General features: G+C 43.7%; 1 protein-coding gene across 3 annotated transcripts in view; it reads left to right on the forward strand.

The window, feature by feature from the left end:
- The window catches only part of MBOAT1 (membrane bound O-acyltransferase domain containing 1), a 178,464-nt gene that overhangs the window by 137,761 nt on the left and 14,210 nt on the right, over positions 1-26,493 (forward strand). For all 3 annotated transcript variants that reach the window (XM_033934564.1, XM_033934565.1, XM_033934566.1), the window contains 2 exons: positions 8,349-8,541; positions 17,154-17,257. In XM_033934564.1, coding sequence (XP_033790455.1) covers positions 8,349-8,541; positions 17,154-17,257 — 297 coding nt within the window. The remainder of the gene's footprint in view (positions 1-8,348; positions 8,542-17,153; positions 17,258-26,493) is intronic.

The following is a 26,493-nucleotide window of genomic DNA, read 5'->3' on the forward strand; positions in this document are numbered from 1 at the left end:
ACCAGGTCTAAAGCAGTCAAAGCGGCAGTCAGAGAGGCCAAGATTCAAACAGAAGAACAACTAGCGAAAAACATTAAAAAAGGGGATAAATCCTTCTTCAGATACATTAGCGACAGGAAACGAAACACAGATGGGATAGTACGTCTCAGGAAAACAGACGGGACCTATGCAGAAACGGATTCTGATAAAGCCAAACTACTAAATGAATACTTTTGCTCAGTCTTTACTTGTGAGGCGCCGGGGACCGGTCCACAACTGCAGGCAAGGCAAACCTCGGAAGACCCGTTTCAAAACTTCAAGTTTACACCCAGCAGCGTCCATGGTGAACTATCAAAACTCAAGGTGAACAAAGCCATGGGACCGGACAATCTACACCCCAGGATTCTTAGGGAGTTGTGTGATGTCCTGGCGGAACCGCTATCCGTGCTGTTCAATCTTTCCCTAAGTACCGGAAAAGTCCCCATGGACTGGAAAACAGCTAACGTCATTCCATTGCACAAAAAAGGTTGCAGAACGGAGGCTGCGAATTACAGACCGGTCAGTCTCACCTCAATAGTGAGCAAACTCATGGAAAGACTTATTAAACAAGAATTAGATACGATCCTGACCGAGGAGAATCTACAGGATCCCCAGCAGCATGGATTCACAATGGGAAGGTCCTGTCAATCCAATCTGATCAGCTTCTTTGACTGGGTTACAAGGAAACTGGATATGGAGAAGTCTCTAGAAGTCGTGTACTTGGACTTCAGCAAAGCTTTTGATAGCGTCCCGCACCGCAAATTGTTGAGCAAGATGACTTCGATGGGATTGGGAGTGATATTGACGACATGGGTCAATGACTGGTTAAGCGGTAGAATCCAGAGGGTGGTGGTTAACGGTACCCCCTCCAATACATCGGAGGTGACCAGTGGAGTGCCACAGGGATCGGTCTTGGGACCGATCCTTTTCAAAATATACATAAGAGACCTGACTCAAGGGCTTCAAGGTAAAATAACACTATTCGCCGACGCCGCCAAACTATGCAACATAGTAGATAACAGCACCTTACCCGACAGTATGGAGCAGGACCTGCTCTTATTGGAACATTGGTCCTCGACTTGGCAGCTGGGCTTTAATGCCAAAAAATGTAAGGTCATGCACCTTGGCAGCAAAAACTCATGCAGAACTTACACTCTGAATGGTGAGACCTTAGCTAGGACTAGGGCAGAACGTGATTTGGGAGTAATCATTAGTGCAGACATGAAAACTGCCATGCAGGTGGAGAAAGCTGCATCCAAGGCTAGACAAATGGTGGGATGCATCCGTAGAGGTTTCGTCAGCCGGAGGCCCGAAGTCATAATGCCCCTGTACAGATCCATGGTGAGACCTCATCTTGAATATTGTGTTCAATTCTGGAGACCACATTATCAAAAAGATGTGCGGAGAATCGAGTCGGTTCAGCGAATTACCACCAGGATGGTCTCGGAACTCAAGAACCTCCCATATGAGGAAAGACTGAATAAACTGCAACTATACTCGCTCGAGGAACGTAGAGAGAGGGGGGACATGATTGAGACTTTTAAATATATCACGGGCCGCATCGAGGTGGAAGATGATATCTTCTTTCTTAAAGGACCTTCAACCACAAGAGGTCATCCGCTGAAAAATCAAAGGTGGGGCAATTTCATGGCGACACCAGGAAGTATTTCTTCACCGAAAGGGTAGTCGATCATTGGAATGAACTTCCATTGCAGGTGATTAACGCCAGCAGCGTGCTCGATTTCAAAAAGAAATGGGATATGTATGTGGGATCTCTAGCCGGGTGAAGTCTGGGGGTGGGTCATTAGCGTGGGCAGACTTGATGGGCTACAGCCCTTTTCTGCCGTCATATTCTATGTTTCTATGTAATCTGAGTTGTGATAGAGAAGCAATGACTTCTTGAAATTCAAACTGTTTTTGAGTATCCAAATAACTCAAAAATTTAGGTAAAAGAGTTATGAGGAACTCAAAATAAGTAATAAAATGAAAATTATAATTAAGGACTTTAGAGGACATCATAGAATTTTGATAGATGCGATGTCCGAATTTGTCCATAGTTTTCCCTTTCCTTCCAGGAAGAACGGTGGCATAAACCTTGGAAGGATGGGACCTCTTTAAGGATGACTCCACAAGCAGGGATTGGTGAGATAACTGTGAGTTGTCAAACCCTTTGCAATGGAGAGTTTTATACCTAGAGTCCAATTTGCCTGGAACAGCTGGAATTGTATAAGGGGTCTCCAGGCATCTGGCAAAAGTCTGAGACAAAAGCTTGTGAAGAGGAAGCTTAAGTGACTCTGCCGGAGGTTGAGGTAGATGCATGACTTCGAGATACTCCTTAGAGTATTTGGAACCAGCATCTAATTGAAGATCCAAGTCAACAGCCATCTGACGAAGAAAAGATGAAAAAGATAGCTGATCCGCCAATGCTTTGCCTCGAGAAGGACTCGAGGTCGTCGAGGCAGCCTGGGTCGAAGATGAAGCTTTGGCAGGAAAAAAGGCATGAAAAGAATATGGAGACTTGGACGAAGCAAATTGAAACCGCTGCATCCTTGAGATGTGGAAGTGGAGACCTCGATCGAGGAGTTGGCAGTCTAGTCGAAGTAGGAGTAGATCAAGGCTTAGTTGAAGAGGGACGTTCTTTAGAAGAACTATGCCTGGAAGTATGCCTCGATGAAGGCCTCGATCATCGGTGAGAACGGTGCTTAGAAGCTTAGATCTTGAAGATTGAGGAGACTTCGCCATGAAGACAGAAGCAGCCGATGCCACTAAAGAATGGATAGGACTGGGGCTGTAGATCGAAGCTCCAGAGGCTTGGTGGAGGAACCTCGATGCACTCCCAAAGATTCTGCTCCTTGTATAGAGTGTGAGGATTCCTGCCGAGGCACTTGCAAAGATTCTGCTCCTTGCTTTACGTGCTTGGATGCCAGATCAGACACTCGCAGAGACTTTACTCCCTGCAAAGAATGTGCAGAATGACCAGGCTGGATGAGAGGAAGAAGCTTCGGTCCCATATTAGTAAGGAACTGAATGAATTGCTTCTCCAACATGGTCTGGAAAGAAGCCGGCAAGGATGGATCCCCGTCTGAAACCGGACCACCTACTTTGGCTGGAGGTTCCTTCGAGGCAGTGTAAATGTGCTTCGACTTGGAAGTCTTAGGCACCTTAAGCACCACCGCTGGAACTTTCTGCTGAGCTATCTGACTTGAGGATACAGGGGAAGATACAGCAGACGTCATCGAGGAGAGAGCTGCTGCAAATGATGAAGGTCTGATGAGGCTCGAGGTGGAAGCAGTAAAAGAAGGAGGAGTCTTGGATCGAAGAAGAGGCCGAGGTCGCCTTCGAAGTCGAGGGATCGGAGGAAAAATCCATCCCGAAGAGCTTTTCCACCAAAAGACGATGACGTTTAAGGGCTCGAGGTTGAAGAGTAGCACAGCGCTCGCACAACTTCGGTTGATGATCCGGCCCAAGGCACTTGAGACACCAATGGTGTGGGTCCATGAGGGAAATTGCACGCTGGCACTGGCTACACTTCTTGAAGCCTGTTGCTGGCCGGGACATAGGAGGAAAAACAGCTGCCACAAAATTGAAGCCAATGGGCTGTGGCCGAGTGGCCTGCCCCGGCAGCCGAACGGAAGAAAGTAAATTTAAAAAAAAAAGAAAAAACAGCAATTCGTGAAGAAAAACCACAAACCGCGATGTAAAGGCACGAAGTAACAAAGTTAAACGCAGAGAGTCAAAGACGGACTTCTTGGCTCTGCGGAAAACTGAGGAGACGCGCCCTACGCTGGGCGGGAAGGCACTCGTGCATGCCGGTGCGGTCGACTTGAAACTTCTAGTTTCTTCAAGCAAGTCTGCTTGCGAGCTTCTGCATCCGGGCTCCGCTGATGATATCACCCATATGTGAGAATAGGCTGCCTGCTTGTCCTGGGATAACACCTGTTACAGTAAGTAACTGTGCTTTATCCCAGGACAAGCAGGCAGCATATTCTCACATGTGGGTGACCTCCAAGCTAACCAGAATGGGATGGTGGGAGTGTTGGCAATTTAGGAGAATAAATTTTGTAAAACTACCTGGCCAAAATGGTCATCCAGTCTGGAAAAAGAATCCAGACAATAATGAGAGGTGAAAGTATGAACCAAGGACCAAGTGGCAGCTTTGCAGAGTTCCTCAATAGGAGTGGATCTAAGGAAAGCTACTGATGCCACCATGGCTCTGAAATTGCGGGCTGTGACTTGACTCAGTAGATGCAGTCCAGCCTGAGCATAGCAGAAAGAGATGCAAACAGCCATCTAGTTGGAGATGGTACGTTTGGAAACTGGATGTCCCAACTTGTTTGGATTAAATGAGACAAAAAGTTGACGAGAAGAGCACTGTGGCTTAGTTCTTTGCAAGTAGAAAGCCAAAACATACTTACAGTCCAGAGTATGAAGAGCTGTTTCTCCAAGATGAGAATGAGACTTTGAAAAAAAACAATGGAAGTACAGTGGACTGATTGAAATTCTGAAACCACTTTAGGTAAGAATTTAGGATGAGTATGGAGGACCACCTTGTCATGATGGAATACTGTGAAAAGTGGGTCCACTACTAAAGCTTATAGCTCACTGACTCTGCAAGAAGGCATGAAAGCAATGAGAAAACTCATTTTCCAAGTGAGATATTTGAGATGAGCCGAAGCCATTGGTTCAAAGGGAGGATTCATCAATTGAGCAAGAACAACATTGAGATCCCAAACCACTGGAGGCTTTGAGAGGTGGCTTGACATTGAAAAGTCCTTTCATAAATCTGGAAACTACAGGATGAGCAGAAAGGAGTTTCCCTTCTGTAGGCTGATGGAAAACAGCAATTGCGCTGAGATGGACTCTAATGGATGTGGATTTGAGGCCTGATTGAGATAAATGCAATAGGTAATCCAAAACTGAAGACACGGAAGTGGATTGAGGCTCCTTGTGATGAATGATGCACCAAGCAGAAAATCTAGTCCATTTCTGGTTGTAACATTGTCTAATGGTAGGCTTCCTGGAAGCCTCTAAAATGTCCTTGACAGATTGAGAAAACTGTAGTGACCTTTAGGTTGATAGGTACCAAACTGTCAGGTGTAGAGACTGCAGGTAGGATGAAGCAGAGACCTATGTGTAAGCAGAGAGGGAAACGCTGGTAGAAGTAGTGGCTCCCTGCTGCTGAGTTGAAGCAGAAGGGAGAACCACGGTTGTCTGGGCCACCGAGGAGCTATCAGAATCATAGTGGTATGTTCGTGTTTGACGAGTGTCTTGAGAATGAGAGGAAATGGAGGAAATGCATATAGAAACTGATTCGTCTATTCCAGAAGAAAAGCATCTGCTTTGAGGCAATGAGGAGAGTATATCCTGGATCAGAATTGAGGCAGTTTGTTGTTGTGGGGAGACGCAAATAGATCTATCTGAGGAGTCCCCCCACTGAGAAAAAATGTGATGGAGAGGCGAGGAATTGAGTGTCCATTCGTAAGGTTGCAGAAGATTCCAGACAATTTTGCTCTACTTGAATATGGACCACTTTTAGAAAGGTGTTTGAGCTCCCAGGCAGAGAGGGAGAAATCCTGTTCCCCCCTGCTTGCTGATGTAGTACATGTCTACTTGATTGTCTGTACAAATGAGGACTACTTGATTGTGGAGAAGATGCTGAAAAGCTTTGAGAGCATTGAAGATCGCTTTGAGTTCCAACAGATTTATGCGACACTGACGATCTGGGTTGGACCAATGGCCTTAAGTATGGAGACCATTGGGATGAGCTCCCAAGCATAGGTCAAGGAATCTGTTGCGAGGACCTTCTGATGAGGGAGGGCGTTTGAAACAGTAAACCTCTGGAGAGACTGGAAGAGAACATCCACCAGTCTCAACAAAGGAGTCACTGCAATGTGCTGAGAGAGTGGGTTTAGAGCCTGTGCCCACTGAGATACCAGTGTCCACTGAGGAATTTGTAGGTGAAGTCTGGCAAAAGGAGTCACGTGAACTGTAGAGGCCATGTGACCTAGGAGAACCATCATGTGCCTTGCTCAGAGTGAAGTGAGGGATAACACTTTGTGACAAAGTTGAATGAGAGCATCCTGATGCTGCTGAGGAAGGAATGCTATGAGTTGCACAGTATCCAGAACAGCTCCGATGTACCAATATGGATCATCAATGTCATATCAATCAATTGGAACTCAGAGCGATCCTCAAGGCTCTCCGTGCTTTTCAACATCTTCACGACCAGGTAGTCCTCATTCGGACGGACAACCAAGTCGCCATGTATTATGTCAACAAACAGGGAGGGATGGGATGTGCCTCCCTTTGCCAAGAAGCTCTGAAGGTTTGGGATTGGGCAATCCGCCACAACGCCTTCCTCAAAGCTGTCTACATACAAGGGGTGAAGAATTGCTTGGCGGACAACTTGAGTCGTCTTCTGCAACCTCACGAATGGACACTCCATTCCTCGCCTCTTCATCATATGTTTTCACAGTGGGGAACGCCTCAGATAGACCTCTTTGCAGCTCCCCACAACTTCAAACTGCCTCAGTTCTGCTTCAGGATATACTCTCCTCATCGCCTCAAAGCAGATATTTTTCTTCTGGAATGGACGAATCTCTTCCTATATGCATTCCCTCTCATTCTCAAGACTCTGGTCAAGTTGAAGAACGATCAAGCCACCATAATTCTGATTGCTCCTCGGTGGCCGAGACAACCTTGGTACTCCCTTCTCCTTCAACTCAGCAGCAAGGAGCCATTCCTTCTACCAATTTTTCCCATCTCTCCTTACACAGAGTCAAGGGTCTCTCCTTCATCCCAACCTGCAGTCTCTACACCTGACAACTTGGTACCTCTCAACGTGACTCCTCTTCAGTTTTCTCAATCTGTAAGAGACGTTTTAGAGGCTTCTAGAAAGCTTACAACTATACAATGCTATCACCAAAAATGGACTAGATTTTCTACATGGTGTTTTTCTCATGATAAGGAGTCTCAACATTCCTCCTTATCTTCTGTTTTAGATTACCTTTTGCACTCATCCACTTCTGGCCTCAAGTCTACATCGATCTGAGTCCATCTCAGTGCAATTGCGGCTTTCCATCACCCTATTGAAGGGAAACCCCTCTCTGCTCATCCGGTGGTTTCCAGATTCATGGTTGGCTTCTCTGCTAGCTAGCTGAACTGAGGAGACGAGCCCTACGTTGGGCGGGAAGGCACTCACGCATGCGCTGTGTGGTCTACTCAAAACTTCTAGTTTCTTCAAGCAAGTCTGCTTGCAAGCTTCTGCATCTGTGCTCCGCTGATGACGTCACCCATATGTGAGAATAGGCTGCCTGCTTGTCCCTGGATAACACCTGTTATGGTAAGTAACTGTGCTTTATTCAGGGACAGCAGGCAGATATTCTCACAACCCACCCACCTCCCCTGGTTGGTTTCTTAGCTAGCTATCTGAACTGAGGAGATGCTGAGGAGACGCACGCCCTACCTCGGGTGGGAGGGCACTTGTGCATGTGTGGTGCGGCAGTCATGAACTTTCTTAAAGTTTTACAAGTAAGTTTGCTTGTGAGGCTGTCCGCATCCGGGCTCCATGGATGACATTGCCCACATGTGAGAATATCTGCCTGCTGTCCCTGGATAAGTAACTGTGCTGTATTCTAGTCATTTACAAGTGTTCTTGGCACCTAAGTGTTTGTGCTTTCTTTATAGAATGACCCCATCTGCCTTGAACATGGCATCCTTTTGTTTTGTTGTCATTATAATTGGAAAAATAGCATTGAAGGAAATCTATAACCAGATTTTTTAACAGTTCAGAAAAATCAAATGTTATATTAAATTAAGTTTTTAGATATTTGAAATGACATGGCTGATAAACATAATCCTGACAATATTTAGCTAGCGGTGGTCAGCATTTGTTTAAACACTGGCTGCTGCCAAGTAAAGTAGGACCCTGGTATTCCATGCCCCTTTTTGGGTACTAGCATTGAATATCCAGTGGCTTAGCAGGCTATCTGGAGTTACCTGGATATCACCTATATTGAGAGGGCAGTACCTGGATAGCTGCCAAGGCTACCAAGTTAAGACTGCTTTAACTGGATAATTATGTGGGTATAGCTCTATCCTTACTCCACCCGGATAATGCTCCTGCAGTCAGACAGGATATTCAATGCCAATATCTGGTTATATGCTACTGAATGTCCTAACTGGTTAACAATCACATATCAATCCCACTTTGTCAGTGTGTTTGTGTATTACCAGCAAAGGAGTGAAAATGAATTACTTGTTCTGGAGTTTAAATCATGATGGCTAATTGATTAGATTTATGTTTTGGTCTTTTCTGTTTTTCTTTTCAGAGAGCCGTGATATATAAGTTATGCATCGTACTTGTGAGCTTAGTTCTGTTTTTGAAGTTTACCAAGATGTTCCCCTTTATATACATAGTTGATGAAAAGTTTATTGCTGAAGCATCTCTGCTCTCAAGATTGGGCTACCTGTACATCATTGTACAAGTTTGGAGGCCAAAGTATTACTTTGCATGGACATTAGGTAAGGAAGGTTTGAACATACTGATTTAATATCCCAGATATTCTTTTTCTGCCAACTAGACCAAGAAATTACTTTTTTAACAGTGAGTAATTGAGGGTTATGCCACAAGGAGTAATATAAAGAGTCAGACCATGAAATTTCAAATTTTACATCTAAACGTCTAAAAGTTAGATATGTATTTCTAACAACTGGATTACTTAATTTGGCAGTGTATCATTCGAATCCTCGCAATCTGTTTAACGGAGCAGGAGAAATTGCATCCTCAAACAATATCCAATTAGGCAATGAAGGATAATTAGAGGAAAACCAGACCGAACCTTGACGAAGAATAAAAGTTTTGTAGTAGAAGTACAAATCAGGAAAATTAACTCCATCGTGAGATTTAAGAGCTTTCAATTAAGATAGAAACATAGAAACATAGAAATAGACGGCAGATAAGGGCCAAGAACCATCCAGTCTGCCCACCCTAATGACCCTCTCCTACCTTTTTCTCTGTGAAGAGATCCCACGTGACGATCCCATTTTGTCTTAAAATCAGGCAATTCTGGTAGGCTTATTACCCCACAGGAAATTAGCTAATAACTTTTCTACATTCTTTTAAAAAGACTGAGAAAATATGAGGAGAAACATACTAAAAATACATATAATTTTAGGTTAAAATACCATTTTCAGAGAATCTAATCTACCCTACCAAGAGAAGTGGAGTAGAGTCCATCTGCCAAGAGCTTCCTTAACCTTAGTAATAATTAAGGATATGTTAAGTTTCTAGGAATTAAATAAATCCCTATCAAATAAAACTCCCAGATATTTAATTTGCATAGTAACCCATTTAAGTGAACAGTCAGAGAAAAAGGAACACAAGTATCATTCAAGGGCATAATTTCTGATTTATCCCAATTAATTGTTTATCCAGATAACTTAAAGAATCTTGAAATGGCATTAATAAGCTCAGGTAAAGCAACAGATGGCTGTAAAAGATACAGTAAGATAACATCAGCATATACTGAAAGTTTAAATTCTAATGAACTGACTTGAACCCTTGTTTATAATAGGATTATGCCTTATTATCGCAAGCAGTGGCTCCAGAGCAAGATTAAAAAGGAATGGTGAGATGGGTCAGCCTTGACGTGTACCCCTAGCTAGCAAAAAGGATGAAGAAACATTGCCATTAGGAAGTGGATTAGTGAATAATAAACGTAGCAAGGAAATTATCTAGAACCTTAAAAAGATACCTCTACTCAACTCTTCTCAAAGGCTTTTTCAGCATCTAAAGATACTGCTACATAAGACTGATTTTATAAAATAAGTATGGTGAAGAATATTACAAAGTAATCTAGTGTTATCAGAGCCATATCTATGTTTGATGAAACCAACTTGATCTCTATCAAAAATAGAATGTATATAAGTTTCTAATCTTACATAATATTTTTGCATAGATCTTATAATCAACATTTAAAAGCGAAATAGGTCGATAATTATGCACAAATTGTGTGTCTCTGTTAAGGCTTGGGAAGAACAATAACATTAGCCTCTAAAAAAACGACCTAATGTTTCAGTATTTGCTAATAAACTGCTATAATACTGTAACAGTTTTGGTGTAAGACTTGCAGAAAAAACTTTATAAAATTCAGAAGGAATTCCATCCGGGTCCGGGGATTTAGCTGAGGCAAGTGCAGTGATGACCTTGGTGATTTAATCGCAGGTAATGGCTCCTTTCAAGCAATTCTGTTGTTCTAGATCTAAATGAGGAAGTTCAACTTTGTCAAACAAAGATTTAAACTCCTTCTCAGATGCAAGACAATCAGAAGCATATAGATCTTTATAAAATTTCTGAACTTCATGCAACATCTGTATTTTTTTTGTGTGTGTGTTATTTTGAAATCCTAACAACTAGTAAAAATAAAAATATTTTTCTTGTGTAACATGCTGGCTGGTGAAATTTTAACTGGGAAACCTTAAAACTCGTGACAATTAATTTTAAATGCACCAATTGTAGTACCATCTTTCACCACATGATAAGGATTCCACATTAGGAGTTGCCACCCAGAAAAAGGATCTTGGTTTCATCATTGAGGATATGTTGAAACCCTCAGCTGAATGTGTGGCGGCAGCTAAGAAAGCACATAGAATGTTAGGAATTATCAGGAAGGAATGGAAGACAAAAATGAGAATATTATAATGCCTTTATATTGCTCTATGGTGTGGCTTCACATCGAATATTGTGTGCAATTCTGGTTATTGCATCTCAAAAAAGATATAGCAGAATTAGAAAAGATACAGTTATATGTTATTTCTGATAGTAAGCTGCTTGACTTTTCACAATTGCAGCACATAAGCAATGACTCTGCTGGGTCAGACCAGAGGTCCATCACGCTCAGCAGTCTGCTCATGCGGCGGCCCATCAGGTCTAGGACCTGTATAGTAATCCTCTATCTATATCCCTCTATCCCCTTTTCCTTCAGGAAATCATCTAATTCTTTCTTGAACCCCAATACCGTATCTGACCTATCACACCCTCCGGAAGCGCATTCCAAGTGTCTACCACCCTTTGGGTGAAGAAGAACTTCTAGCATTGGTTCTGAATCTGGTCTCTCTTAATTTTTCCGAATGCCCTCTCGTTCTTATAGTTGTTGAAAGTATGAAAAATCTGTTGTTCTCCACTTTTTCTATGCCCTTCATGATCTTGTAAGTCTCTATCATGTCCCCTCTAAGCCTCCGCTTCTCCAGGGAAAAGAGCCCCGGACTCTCCAATCTTTCAGCATATGAAAGGTTTTCCATACCTTTTATCAATCTCGTCGCTCTTTTATGTACCCTCTCGAGTATCGCCATATCCTTCTTAAGGTACGGTGACCAATATTGGATGCAGTACTCCAGATGCGGGCGCACCATCGCCTGATACAACGGCAGGATAACTTCCTTCATTCTGGTTGTAATACCCTTCTTGATAATGCCTAGCATTCTGTTCGCCTTCTTAGAGGCCGATGTGCACTGTGCCAACGGCTTCATTGTTTTGTCCACCAGTACCCCTAAGTCCTTCTCTAGGATACTTTCACCCATTACCAGCCCTCTCATCATATAGCTGTACATCGGGTTTCTGTTTCCCACATGTAAGACTTTACATTTCTCTACATTAAAGTTCATCTGCCATTTATTCGCCCACTCTCCCAGTTTGTTCAGGTCCCTTTGTAAATCTTCGCAGTCCTCTTTAGTCCTAACTCCACTAAATAGTTTGGTGTCATCTGCGAATTTTATAACTTCGCACTTTGTCCCTGTTTCTAGATCATTTATAAATACATTGAACAGCAGCGGCCCGAGTACCGACCCCCTGCGGGATACCACTCGTGACCCTCCTCCAGTTCTAGTAGTGGCCCTTCACTCCTACCCTTTGCTTTCTACTCACCAACCAATTTTTGATCCATCTATGTACATCTCCTTCCACTCCATTGTTCTTCAGTTTCCGTAATAGGCTTTCATGGGGTACCTTGTCAAAGGCTTTTTGGAAATCCAAGTATATGATGTCTATGGGGTCCCCTTTGTCCATTTGGTTGTTAATTCCTTCGAAGAAGTGCAATAAGTTTGTTAGGCACGATCTTCCCTTGCAGAAGCCTTGTTGACTTGTTTTCATCAGTTTATTCCTTTCTAGATGCTCATCAATGTTGTCTTTTATCAGCGCTTCCGCCATCTTCCCCGGGACCGAAGTCAGACTTACCGGCCTGTAGTTCCCCGGGTCACCTCTCGACCCTTTTTTAAAAATGGGTGTAACATTTGCTATCTTCCAATCCTCCGGGATCTCCCCTGTTTTCAGGGATAGATTACAGATCTGCTGTAGTAATTCCGCTATTTCCTCTTTTAGTTCTTTAAATACCCTAGGGTAGATTCCGTCCGGGCCCAGAGATTTGTCGGTTTTTAATCTATCTGCTTGAGTACATCTTCAAGGCTTAACCTCCATGGATGTTAATTTTTCTGCTTGATCTCCTTTGAAGATTTTTTCAGGTTCCGGCACATTGGGGATGTGTCCTCTCTTGTAAATACTGACGAAAAGAACATGTTTAGTCTATCCGCCACTTCTTTTTCCTCCTTCACCACTCCCTTCCTATCTCCTTCATCCAGCGGTCCCACTTCTTCCCTTGACGGCTGCTTCCCTTTAACATATCTGAAGAACGGTTTGAAATTTCGTGCTTCCCTGGCTAACCTCTTCTCGTATTCTTTTTTTGCTCTTCTAACCACGCGGTGACATTCTTTTTGATGCTTCCTGTCCACTTTCTAGTTTTCCCTGTTTTTGTCCTTTTTCCACATCCGGAATGACTTTTTCTTATCTCCTATCACTTTCTTCACTTCTTTAGTTATCCATGCCGGGTCTTTTGTTCGGTTCTTTTTGCATCCTTTTCTAAATCTGGAGATATATAGATTTTGTGCTTCGTTTACCTTAGTTGCCTTTCGTGAAGTTGAAGGTTGTCGCTGTTGTTCTCTTCCCCTTCGATATTCCTACTTCAACTTTGAACTGGATCATATTGTGATCGCTGTTTCCTAACGGTCCCACTTACTTTGCAGGTCCTCTTAGCCGATTGAGGATCAGGTCCAGAGTGGCATTCCCTCTCGTCGGCTCTCTGACAAGCTGCTCCATGAAGCAGTCCTGTATAGTCTCCAGGAATCCGGTTTCCCTAGCGCATTTTGAGTATCCAAGATTCCAATATATCCCAGGATTGTTGAAGTCTCCCACAACAATGGTGTTACCGTTTTTGCATTCCCGCCTCATCTCGGCTTCCATTTCTTTATCGTTTACTTGGTTTGCACAGGTGGACGATAGTACAGGCCCATCACAAATTTATAGATGGTTGCAGTTGAAGCAGGCCATTAAGGTATAGTCTGCCATTCCTGTACGTCCAGGCGGATTTCCTGAGTCACCAGGCTGCTGAGTGCTATAAATTAATATCTGGATTTTTGAATAAGAAACGAAAAACTGGTGTTCGTGACATATGGAGTATTGAGAAAAAGCATCAGATTACTGTGTCTCAATGGCCACTAATTTGGACTTGGAGGATGAAGTGTACAATGTCGGCATCTATGAGACAAACTTGGTTTTTCTTATTACATAGAGCATTTTGGACCCCAGTTCGTTTACAAAAATTTGACAGCTCTAAGTCTAATAGATACTGGCATTGTCATCTTGAATCTGGAACATTAGATCATATACTAAAATTGGAACGAAACAGAGAAGATTTATTATTCTATTGTCCATTGATACATATTTTTTGGGAATCCATATGGAGTTAAGTAAATAATTTACTGGAAAATCCGGTGGCTTTATTGTATGATACTGTGCTATTCGGTATATCAATGAAAGCGAGGAGCCAAATTTCATCTAATAATAATAAGTTACTACTTATTATGACAGGGGTTGCCATACAGCATATTGCAAATAATTGGAAGAATTGGGATCGGCTATGTTATAATTTTTGGTGGAACTCTTTATGCCATATCTTTAAAATGGAGTGTGCTATAGCTATTCAACAGGGACATTTTAAGAAATTTAGAGATGTTTGGGACCCATTAACAAAATATTGCAAAGAATGAATATTATTTTTTCCCTTTGAACATACACGTCCAAGATTGAGGGTGGGGGGGGGGGGTAATTTTAGTTTTCTTAAAACTGAAGATAATTGTTGGGTTTTCGGTGGTGGGATATTTGATTTGAATTAGTTTCTGATAGAATATTAAGTGATCTTAAAGTGTAAAATGTTTTCATCTTGTATTGCACTTATTGAAAGTTTTAGAATGAATAAAGAATTAAAAAAAGAAAGAAAAGATAGAGGACAACAAAAATGGTAAAAGGGATGGGACTACTTCCCTATGAGGAGAGGCTAAAGTGGCTAGGGCTCTTCAGCCTAGAGAAGAGATGGCTTAAGGGTGATGGAGGTGATAGAAGTCTTTAAAATACTGATTGGAGTAGACCTGGTAGATGTGAATTGCTTGTTTATTCCTTCCAAGAATACTAGGACTAGGGGGCATACAATGAAGTTACTAAGTAGTAGATTTAAAACAAACTGTAGAAAATATTTTTTCACTTAACGTGTAATTAAACTTTGGAATTTGTTCCCAGAGAATGTGGTGAAAGCAGTTAGCTTGGCAGGGTTAAAAAAAAGTTTGGAAAACTTAAGAACATAAGAAATGCCTTCACCGGATCAGACCGAGGTCCATCAAGTCCGGCGCTCCGCTCATGCGGCGGCCCATTTAGGTTCTCTATTATGAAAACCTGAAATTACCGTATCCCTCAATATGATTTGCAAGAAGGTGTATATCCAACTTGTGCTTGAAACCCCGAAGAGTAGTCTCCTCCACAACATCCACAGGAAGAGAATTCCAAGCGCCCACCACTCGTTGTGAGAAACAGAACTTCCTGGCATTCGTCCTGAACCTGCTGCCACCCAGTTTCAGGCTGTGACCTCTTGTCCGTGTCACATCTGAAAATGTTAGTAATGCTGCTTCTTGATCTATTTCATCCAATCCTTTTAATATTTTAAAAGTCTCTATCAAATCACCTCTTAGTCTTCTCCTCTCGAGTGTGAACAGTCCCAGTTTCCTGAGGCGTTCTTCATAGCTCAAATTTTTCATTCCTTTGACTAGTTTCGTGGCTCACCTTTGCACCTTCTCCAACATAGTTATATCCTTCTTGAGGTAAGGAGACCAGTGTTGGACACAGTATTCTAAGTGTGGCCTAACCATTGCTCTATAAAGTGGCATTATGACTTCTTCCGATCTACTCGTGATCCTGTTCTTAATCATACCCAACATCCTGTTTGCTCTCTTCGCCGCCGCCGCACATTGCGCTGATGGCTTCAGGTTTCTGTTAATCAGTACCCCCAAATCCCTTTCCTGTTCGCATTTTGCTAATGTTACTCCAAACATTCTATACTCGTGTTCTTTATTTTTATTTCCTAGATGCATCACCTTGCATTTATTTATGTTAAAATTCATCTGCCACTTTTTCACCCATGTTTCCAGCTGTCTCAGATCCTTCTGAAGCTCCTCGCAGTCCCTTTGAGAGCTAACCGACCGACTTAATTTTGTATCATCGGCGAACTTTATTATATTGCAAGTTGTTTCCTCCTCAAGATCGTTTATAAAAATATTGAACAAAATAGGCCCAAGAACCGAGCCCTGGGGCACTCCACTAGTCACTTTCACCCAGTCCGAGAATTTCCCTTTTATGCTAACCCTCTGCATTCTATTCTCTAGCCATTTACCGATCCATCTATGCACTTCTCCTCCTATTCCGTGGCTTAATAATTTCTTCATAAGCCTTGCATGTGGGACCTTGTCAAATGCTTTCTGGAAGTCCAAGTAAACTATGTCTACTGGATCTCCAGTATCAATGTTTGCTCACTATCTCAAAGAATTGTAGTAAATTTGTCAAACAAGACTTCCCTTTCCTGAATCCGTGTTGAGTAGCCCTTATTAGTTTGTGATCCTCCAAGTGTTGTACAATGCTATCTTTAATAAGTGTTTCAATTATCTTCCCAGGAACCAATGTGAGGCTCACAGGTCGGTAGTTTCCTGGATCACCTCTTGATCCTTTTTTGAAAATCGAGATGACATTTGCTGTCCTCCAGTCTTCTGGTATTTGCCCTGTTCTAATTGACATGTTAGCTACGGTTTGTAATAGTTCACCAATTTCCACCTTAAGTTCCTTTAATACTCTCGGTTGAATTCCTTCTGGTCCAGGGGATTTGTCGTTTGCTCTTGGGATATTGCCAGGTAATTGTGACCTAGGTTGGCCACTGTTGGAAACAAAATACTAGACTTGTTGGATCTTCGTTCTCTCCTTGTATGGCAACTGTTATGTTCTTATTACCATGCATTTCTTAACATTAACTCTTAGCTGCCAAATTCTGGACCATTCTTCAAGCTTCGCTAGGTCCTTCCTCATATTATCCACACCATCAGGGGTGTCTACCTGATTGCAGATTTTGGTATTATACACAAGGAGGCAAATCTTACCAGAGAGCCCTTGAGCAATATCACTTACAAAAATGTTAAAAAAAGAACAGGCCCCAAGAACTGAACTTTATGGCACACCACTGGTAACATCCCTTTCTATAGAGTGAGCTCCATTTACCACTACCCTCTGTCTCTTTTCATCAACCAGTTCCTAACCTAATCTGTTACTTTGGGGCCTATATTGAGGGCACTCAGTTTATTTATTAGACATCTCTGTGGAACAGTATCAAAGGCTTTGCTAAAATCTAAATACACCACATCTAGTGCTCTCCCTCTGTCAAACTGTCTGGTCACTCAGTCAAAGAAATCAATCAGATTTTTCTGACAATACCTGCCTCTAGTGAAACCATGTTGCCTTGGGGTCCTGTAGTCCATTGGATTCCTGAAACTTCACTATTCTCTGCTTTTTCATTTCTTTGCTAATAACTAAAATGTTTTCTTTCAGGAACTTTATTTCGGTATTATCCAGAGAAAATATTGTATTCTGATGTGCAAATGTTACAAAATGATGATTTTTGGAATGAACTTGATCATAAATTTGGAGGTCTCTGCTATTTTGTCCGAGAGCCTGTTTTTATTTATTTATTTTCTTTGCATTTTTATTTTCTTAATAGCGGATGCTGTCAATAATGCTGCTGGCTATGGGTTCAGTGGTATAGATGAGAGAGGTAACTCCCAGTGGGACTTGATCTCTAATCTAAACATCTGGAACATTGAGGTGAGTAGAATTTATCCTGTAGTCAAAGGACATGGTCACTTTTTTAATTTTTATTATAACAATTTTGCTTACCTTCATTGTATCCCTATTCTTTGATACAATGCAAACAACTGGCTTACAACAAAAACGTGAGCCAACCCTCCCTATTCCCTCCCCTACAGCTATCCCAATATATTCCCCTTGGGGTGTATGTGCGAGACGGTATGGGATGATTCATTGCAACCGTTTTGACACATGATGTTTCATTGTGGCTGTGCTGAAACGGAGGCCATGAATCGTCCACATCACTATCGGTGTCTCTCCTCCTCTCTGCCCCAGTGGCATAGTAAGGGGAAGTTGGGGATGTGGACCACCCTTCTGGGTGCCATCTTGCCAGTGGCGTTGGTGCCTGATCAGCTTAGCTGGCAGGACTCCCTGAAATTGTGTCTTCAGGAAGTCCTGCTGGCTCAGGTGATTGGGGATTCCCTTGTCGCGATCAGGTGATGGCAAGGGATCCTTCAGCAAAGATAGGTGGCTGAACCATTTATCTTTGCAATCAGGCAAGTGCGATTCTCTAACCAGTGCTGGTGTGCAATTTTCAGCTGCTTTTTAGGCAGCCACTAAGATCGGCATACTATACAAAATCAGCCCCAAGGTCAGTGAGATCTGTTGTGAAGTCAAGGAAATGAAGTTCATTTCATTTCTCGAAATGGTAGAATTTAAGCTTAGTAGCCAGACAGAGAAAACTGCAAGAGCCATAATGTAAAGGCAAATCAATGTATAGTTATTTAACCTTTAAATAAAATAAAGACTTATGAGACTTTTTCTATGTGCAAAAAAAAATAATTGAACTTATAGTCAGAAAATGTAAGGCAAACAGAAATCAGAAGATGGAGATTGTTAGGCAAGAAACAGGGGAAAAAAAACAACACCACAAACACAAATATGCAACAACCAGAGTGGAATTGTCCAAAAAAGAATGATGTGCACTAAAAAAGTGTCCTTCAATTCGTCTGTTGAAATGACGGTCTTTATTGTTCAAACATCAAATTGACAAATTGACTCAACATGCGCATGTTTCGGCCTGCCTTACATATGAATCCATAGACTCCTGAGCCAGGCCTGATGGCCGAAACATGCGCATGTCGAGTCAATTTGTCAATTTGATGTTTGAACAATAAAGATCGTCATTTCACCAGAAGAACTGAAGGACACATTTTTAGTGCACATCATTCTTTTTTGGACAATTCCACTCTGGTTGTTGGAGATTGTTAGGCATCAGGAGTAATACAGAGAAGCTACTGATATATAGTAGCTATAACAGCTTACATTTACATTTCACATTCTCTCATATTTTTGGGGGAGAGGATAAAGGGTTAGGAGTTTACACAAAATAATAGGCATTCTAGACCATCCTGCTAGATCAGGAGTGGACAACCTTTATACCCAGAGGGCTGCATGAATGTCAGTACTCTCTAGTGGGCCACACACCAAAAATTAATGAATGCACCATATTCTGAACATAGGGTTGCACATTCATTTGGGTCCATTGCAACACAGAATTGTTTCAGTGGGCTTGATCCAACACTGCAATATAGACTGATTTTATTTATTATAATAAAATTTTAAATCATTATCTCTGGTTGATGTGCACAGTTCCATCCCCACTCTATTTGTGATTAACTGTTTTCGTGGGCTGCTGTTTCCTCACTTTTGCTTTACATTCATTTGGAACATTTTCCCTAGTGTTTCATATTTTGAACCTGAAATGCCAGAAAAGAACACAATTTTGGGTTGTTGCCAATGCATGCTATTTTGCATTAGAGCGTACTGTTTTGCAGTAGGATGTACTAGTGATAACACTGCCCAAAAACAAAACAATAGAATAAAATGGAAAATCGATTAAGAAGATGGGAAATTAAAATGAAAAATTTTACCCTGTACATCAAGAGAAGCTACAACAGATTATCAGAGACCTTCGGACAACTCCGATCCCAATGGTGTGGCAATATCTTCAGGAGGCTCTCTTTTCGCACTGGAATCCACAGCAGGACTCGTTACATGTACCCCTGCCCTGGACGGCGATGGCGTGCAACAGTCTAGTGTGGTGGTTGTGTCTTCTTTTGCTGTCCGTGCTGAATTGTTCATGCTGAAACAGCCATACTGAATCGTCCTAGACCCCTCCATGAGCTAGAGTTGGAGCTGCCTCAAGCCTCCATGGCTTAGTGCTCGCTATTGAGCAGCACTAAAGAACAGAATGCCTGTTTTCCCTCGCATCCAGAGATTACTAAGATGTTAACAGATCACTGGAATGTTCCCGAGGAGCCCTTAGGGGTAGCTAAGTCCATGGCTAAGCTCTACTCAATAGATGTTGAGTTTCAGCAGCGGTTTACACCTAAAGTGGATTCGCTGGTGGTGCATATTACGAAGCGCACTTCACTCCCTAGTGAAGGGTGTATAGTCCTCAAGGACATTCAGGACCACAGAATAGATTTTGTCTTCAAGAATTTGAGGCTGCTGCACTGGGACTGAAAGTGGCAGTGTCAGCGTCTTATATTGCCTGGGCATGCCATTCTTGGCTAAGCTGGGCTCCAGATACAGACAGCAACTCTAACCCTCTAAATTTCTCTTGGAGAGGATTGATTATATTGCAGATGCTCTATATCAGGGGTGCCCACACTTTTTGGGCTTGCGAGCTACTTTTTAAATGACCAAGTCAAAATGATCTACCAACAATAAAATAAAAAAAAAAACACAACGCACACTGTACGCATAGAAAATGTTAATTATCATTCCTATTCCAGGGTTTTTCAAAGAGGTCAAAGCAGATGACTCTATGCACTATCACTAGAGAATGACACGGTGAAAAAATTGGTCCCCGTCACCGCCCCGTCCCCGTCTCACCATCCCCGTCACCGCCCCGTCCCCGTCTCACCATCCCCGTCACCGCCCCGTCCCCGGCTCACCATCCTCTTCACCGCCCCGTCACCGCCACTGCCACCCCATTCACCGCCCCGTCACCGCCACTGCAATCCCATTAACTTTTCTTTATTTACGTATAAAGGAAACATACTTTAAAACTTAGTTAAATATTAGTTAATAACTATACAAAAACAAAACACGCAGAGAAAAAATTAATTAATATAAATTCTCAAAACTGACACATTTTGATCACTAAATTTAAAATAGTTATTTTTCATACAGTTTTTCAATCACTAATCTTCCACCACCCCTGGGGCTAGCAATGCAAAAACAAACACGACATGTACTTTAAATGCTTACAATGTTAGCCTATATAGTAAGTAGACGCGGCCGCTGTACCTAATCGCGGCAAAGATCTCCCTGCCGTGATTAGCATAGTGACCGCGGCTACGGCTGCAAGTCTCCCCTCCCCCCAGCGATCACGGCAGGAGGGCACCCAACCCCTCCTGTAGACCCCCCCAACGGCCCTCCCGACAATCGCAGCAGAAGGGTACCCAACCCCTCCTGCCGGTCCTCCCAATGGCCTCCCCTAAGATCGCCGGCAGGAGGGTACCCAACCCCTCCTGCTGGACCCCCCCCCAGCGAACCCTCCCACCCCGGAACCCCCTTAGTCTTACTTTCCAAGTTGGACCGGACGGCTCCTCACACGTATGGCCAGCAGGCTTGCCTCCGTCCAAATGAGGCGGGCCCGCCCCTACCCTGCCCAACCCACAGGATCCTAGGGCCTGATTGGTCTAGGCACCTAAAGCCACTCCCGCTATAGGAGGGGCCTTAGGTGCTTGGGCCAATCAGGCCCTAGGATCCTGTGGGTTAGTCAGGGGAGGGGAGGGGCGGGCCCGCCTCATTTGGACGGAGGCAGGCCTGCTGGTCAGACGAGCGAGGAGCTGTCCGGTCCAACTTGGAAAGTAAGACTAAGGAGGGTACCCTCCTGCCGGCGATCTTAGGGGAGGCCATTGGGAGGACCGGCAGGAGGGGTTGGGTACCCTTCTGCTGCGATTGTCGGGAGGGCCGTTGGGGGGGTCTACAGGAGGGGTTGGGTGCCCTCCTGCCGCGATCGCTGGGGGGAGGGGAGACTTGCAGCCGTAGTAGCGGTTCCTAGAAGGGGGTACATTGGCCCGCGGGGACAAACCTGTTCACCGTTTCCGCGGTCGGTGAATGGCCTTGTCCCCGTCACCGCAGCGACTGCTAGTTTTCTTCCCCGTTTTCGGCGGTGACCCGCGGCTTAAATGCGGTGGCCGCGGGTAAACCGTCACCGTGTCATTCTCTAACTATCACCTCAGTAACAACCATACAAAAATAGACAAATAAACCCCCCTCCCTTTTTACTAAACCACGATAGCAGTTTTTAGCGCAGGGAGCTGCGCTAAATGCCCAGCACTGCTCTCGACACTCATAGGCTCCCTGCGCTAAAAACCTCTATTGCGGTTTAGTAAAAGGGGACCTTAGTGTAAAATATAGACAGCAGATATAAATTCAGACACATTTTGATCACTAAATTTAAAATAAAACCATTTTCCCTACCTTGTCTGGTGATTTCATGAGTCTCTGGTTGCACTTTCTTCTTCTGACTGTGCATACAATCTTTCTTCCCTTCTTTTAACCTGTATGCTTCCTCTCCTCCAGACCTCATTCCTTCCCCCAACTTTTCCTTCCTCTTCCCTGCCCTTTCTTTCTCTCTGCCTCCCTTTCATTTTTTTCTGTTTCTCTTCTTTCCTTCTGTCTCCCTGCCTGCCCTTTTTCTTTCTTTCTCCCTGCCCTCCCCTAAGCCACTGCCACTGCCATTACCATCGGGGACCAGGACCCAAACGCCACCAATAACAGGCCCCAAACCGCCACCAATAACAGGCCCCAAGCTCTCCCTGCTTCGGCCAACCAGCATTCCTCTCCCCGACGTCAATTCTGCCATCGGGAAGAGGAAGGCTGATCAGCCCAAGATCGTGATCAACCTCTTGGGGGAAATGCTGCCGGGTCCTGCCTTCGCGGAAACAGAAAGTAGGCAGGACCCGGCAGGAAGAAGAACAAATGTTTCACTAACCTGTCTCCCGCATTAGCCCGTAGCGAACGCTTGCTTCAGGGCTCTCAACATGTGCGTGCCGGCTTCCCTTCTCTCCCCCCCCCCCCCCGGACATAACTTCCGGTTTCGGAGGGAAGAGAAGAGAAGCTGGCACGCACACGTTAGAGCCCGGAGCATAAGTTCGCTACGGGCTGAAATCTCCAAGCCGGTTTTTTGGTGGTTTTTTTAATGTTCAGCAGCGGCAGATGACAGCGGACCGCCCAGCTAAAAGGCCCTAGGGAGAACACTGGAGAGGAAGGCTGATCGGCCCGTAGATCAGGACGGCAACACGAGTCTATCACAGAGCCCGGGATGGGCTCCGCGATCGACTCGCGTTGCCTTCCTGAGCTACTGGTCGATCGCGATCGACGCGTTGGGCACCCCTGCTCTATATCAATATTCTTCAACCACTGGTCCATGGACCAGTGCTGGTCCACAGAAATTTCCTGCCGGTCCACAGGGTCCAGCACGTACATCAGGCCCAAAACAGTATTCTTCAACCGCCGGTCCACAGTGCGATCGATGCGGTGTTATCTTCGAGCCAGCTCCCTCTTCCTAACTGATTCAGTGCACAAAGCCATGGGCAGTGGCTCCTACGGGCATCCTGCGCCTGAACTGGAAGCCTTCTCTCTAACGTTGCAACGTCAGAGGGAAGGCTTCCAGATGAGGCACGGGACATGCAAGGTGCAATTAGTACTATTATGGGGGCGAGGTCTGGGGTGGAGATTGGGTAGAGATAGGCGGGATTTGGCCCACGACTTAACCCAGTGTTCTTCAAATGCCGGTCCACAGAATAATTCTTTTATTTCTGCCGGTCCATAGGTGTAAAAAGGTTGAAAAACACTGCTCTATATGACCTTTTCAGGGTCTTGAGCAAGGTCTCAACTTAGGCCATCTCCATCCGCAGAATGCTGTGGATTAGGCAATGGGCAGGAAACTCGACTTCCAATGCGACCCTGAGCAAACTCCCTTTTCAAGGAGTTACTCTTTGGCAAGGGCCTGGATGATTTAATGGCTAGTGAGGTAGATCACAAGAGAAAATCCTTACCAGATAGCAGACCCCGGAATGGAAGGCGGCTTGGTAGGGGAAATTTTGTGACTTCTGGTGGTTTTGCCAGTATTTGGGAGCATCCTTCAATCAGGGCATTCCAGGGCCAGAGATAAAGGTTTGGGAGCATCAGGCATCCATAGAGGTCCGGATCCTGTTCTTCTGTGGCTTCTAAGAAACAGCAATGATGCCAGGATAGCAACCGTTCCCCTAAGGGTGGGGAGCAGACTGGCGGTGTTTCCTAATTTAATGTTCCGGCTGTTGACAGGGTTCAAGAAGTGCGGCAGGTGTCAAAGGACTATTTCGGTGACAGACCCACATAGCTGATGTATCCAGTGTCTGGGCCTGAACACGGCATAGACTCTTGTGTGTGTTGTTTGACCTTGAAAAAGCGTGCCTTGAAAAGCCGCTTTCTGCAACAGCAACAACTCTTCTCAAACTCCCTCTTCATGCAATCTTGAAGGATACTCTTCACAAAAATTGAGAGTCTCCCTTATCCGTACCAGTGGCCCTTAGGAAGCTGGACTCTTATGTACAAAATTATGGCCACTCCAGGATATGATAAGCCTCAACTTTCCCATCAATCCCTGGTGGTGGAGTCTACACTTAAAAAATCTGCCACCTCTAAGGTTTACACTTCAGTTCCACCTGGGAGAGAAGGTTGTGCAATGGATAAATTTGGTAGACGTCTCTATCAAAATTCTATGCTGAATGCTAGAAACAATAACTATACCTTTCATTTCACCTGCTATTTAAAGCATTTACTGAAACAATTACCTATGTATTAGAAATATCTTCCTTCTCATCGTGTCAAGGGGTTTCAACAATTAGTTTCTACCCTCTTCCAATTACATCAACATTTGGTTCAATCATCATACGACTCTTTTGAACTCTCATCTCAAGCTTCCTCTGTGTCTGTGGCCATGAGGAGGTTGGCCTGGCTCAAGGTGGTGGACATGGATATCAGTCTTCAAAATCGATTGGTCAACATACCCTATCTTGATGTTGAGCTTTTTGGAGATACTATCGAAAATGCCACTCAGAAGCTCATTGCTCATGAGAAATCTTGGGACTCGTTGGTGAAACCTAAGCCCAAGCCATCTACGTCACATCCGTTCAAACCTTCCATGTCTTATGAACGGCGATATCCCTCTAAACCATTGTCGTCTTCACTACTTCAGCAGAAGAAGCAAAAACAGCAGAGACCTCAGAAACCTTAGCAGTCTGCTCCTGTTAAGTCCACTCAGTCCTTTAGACCAGTTGCTCGAGAGCATACTTTCAATACAATTACCTCTCTCTCTCTGACCTACCTCCAGAATATCCTCCAAGAGAGTCAGTTTCCAATCTCCTTCAACCCTCCCTTCTTCAGGAGATCCAGAATCTATTTCTTCTCAATGCCATCAAGAGCGTTCCTCTTTATGTATGTATCATAGATTTGAATCGTATGCATATGATAATAAAATTACACTCCGAACCTCCATGAATTTGAAAAGCAAAAAATCACCATGGTCATTTTTGGATTCATATGTACGCTCAGCTTTGTAGACACTCTTGTCTTCCCTTCCTCCTCTTTACTCTTTTTTTTTTTTTTAATCTCTATTTCTGTTCTCCTTCATCTTTTCTTCATACAGTCTCCTCGAATAATTCCATTACTTTGAGCTTTTCTTACTACAATGAATCTCTACAGTTAAATATATATTTGTAGATCCTGTATACACAATGCTGCATATTATTTTAATGTATTTGAATTACTCCCTGTAATTTTCAAAATACTCAATAAAAATTTATTGAACTAAAAAAAAAAAAAAAAAAAAAGCGTTCCCCTGGAACAAGAGAATACGGGTTTTTATTCTCGGTACTTTTAGTAATTTAGAAAACAGGGTTTTTTCTACCAATATTGGATCTCAGAGCTCTCAACAAATTTCTAGTCAAAGAGAAGTTTAGGATGTTGTCCCTAGCAACATTATATCCCCTACTGAACCAAAACAATTGTCTATGCTCTCTGGACTTGAAAGAGGCTTACACTCATATACCCATTCATCCGGCTTCCAGAAGGTTCCTCAGGTTTCAAGTGGCTCAACATCACTAACAATACAAAGTCCTACCCTTTGGCCTAGCATCATCTCCTAGTGCCTGGTAGTAATGGAGCGGCCTTGAGGTCTCAGGGCCTTCAAGCCTTTCCCTTTCTGGACAACTGGCTCATCAAGGACCTTTCTCCTCAGGGTGTCCTCTTGGCAACACACCAGACAGTGTTTTTTCTTCAGAATTTTGGATTTGAGATCAACTTTCCCAAATCTCAACTACAACCGTCTCAGCAACTCCAATTCATTGGATCTCTCCTGGACACGACTCAGCTCAGGGCATTCCTCCCTCAACAGCATCAAGATGCCCTCATTTATATCTGCTATCAAGTTGCCCAGATCCACTCTCTTTCAGCTTAATGCATGATGGTTCTCCTGGGGCATATGGTTTCCACGGTTCACGTGACTCCATTTGCGAGACTGCACCTAAGAATCCCTCAATGGACTCTAGCATCTCAATGGTCACAGGCTCTAGATCCTTTAGCCCAACATATTACAGTGACCTCGTCTCTTCAACAGTCACTTTGGCGGTGGATGCAATCTTCCAATCTTTCCAGAGGTTTGCTTTTCTAGATGCCTCCCCATCAGAAAGTTCTCACCATGGATTCATCAACTTATGCTTGGGGGGCTCATTTGGATGACTTCCACACTCAAGGTTCATGGACCTTCAGAGAGCGAAGCCATCATATAAAACTGTTGGAACTCAGAGCCATATTCAGTGCTCTCAAAGTTTTTCAACATCTTATACAAGATCAAGTTCTCCTTGTCTGGACAGACAATCAAGTAGCAGTGTACTATGTGAACAAACAGGGAGGTATAGGGTCTCTCCTTTGTCAGGAGGTTCAAAAGATTTGGAATTGGGCAATTCCTCACAACATCTTTCTTAAAGCGGTTTATGTACAAGGGGAGAAGGATTCTCTGGTGGACAAGCTCAGCTGAATTCTTCAACCATACGAATGGACTCTGAACTCAGCAACTTTCCATTCCATTTTCTTGCAATGGGGGATGCCTCAAGTAGATCTGTTTGTGTCTCCCCACAATCACAAGCTACCCCGCTTCTGTTTCCGGCTCTAGTCACCGCATCGCCTAGAAG

This window comes from Geotrypetes seraphini, chromosome 2, assembly GCF_902459505.1.
Source record: "Geotrypetes seraphini chromosome 2, aGeoSer1.1, whole genome shotgun sequence".
Lineage (NCBI taxonomy): Eukaryota > Metazoa > Chordata > Amphibia > Gymnophiona > Dermophiidae > Geotrypetes > Geotrypetes seraphini.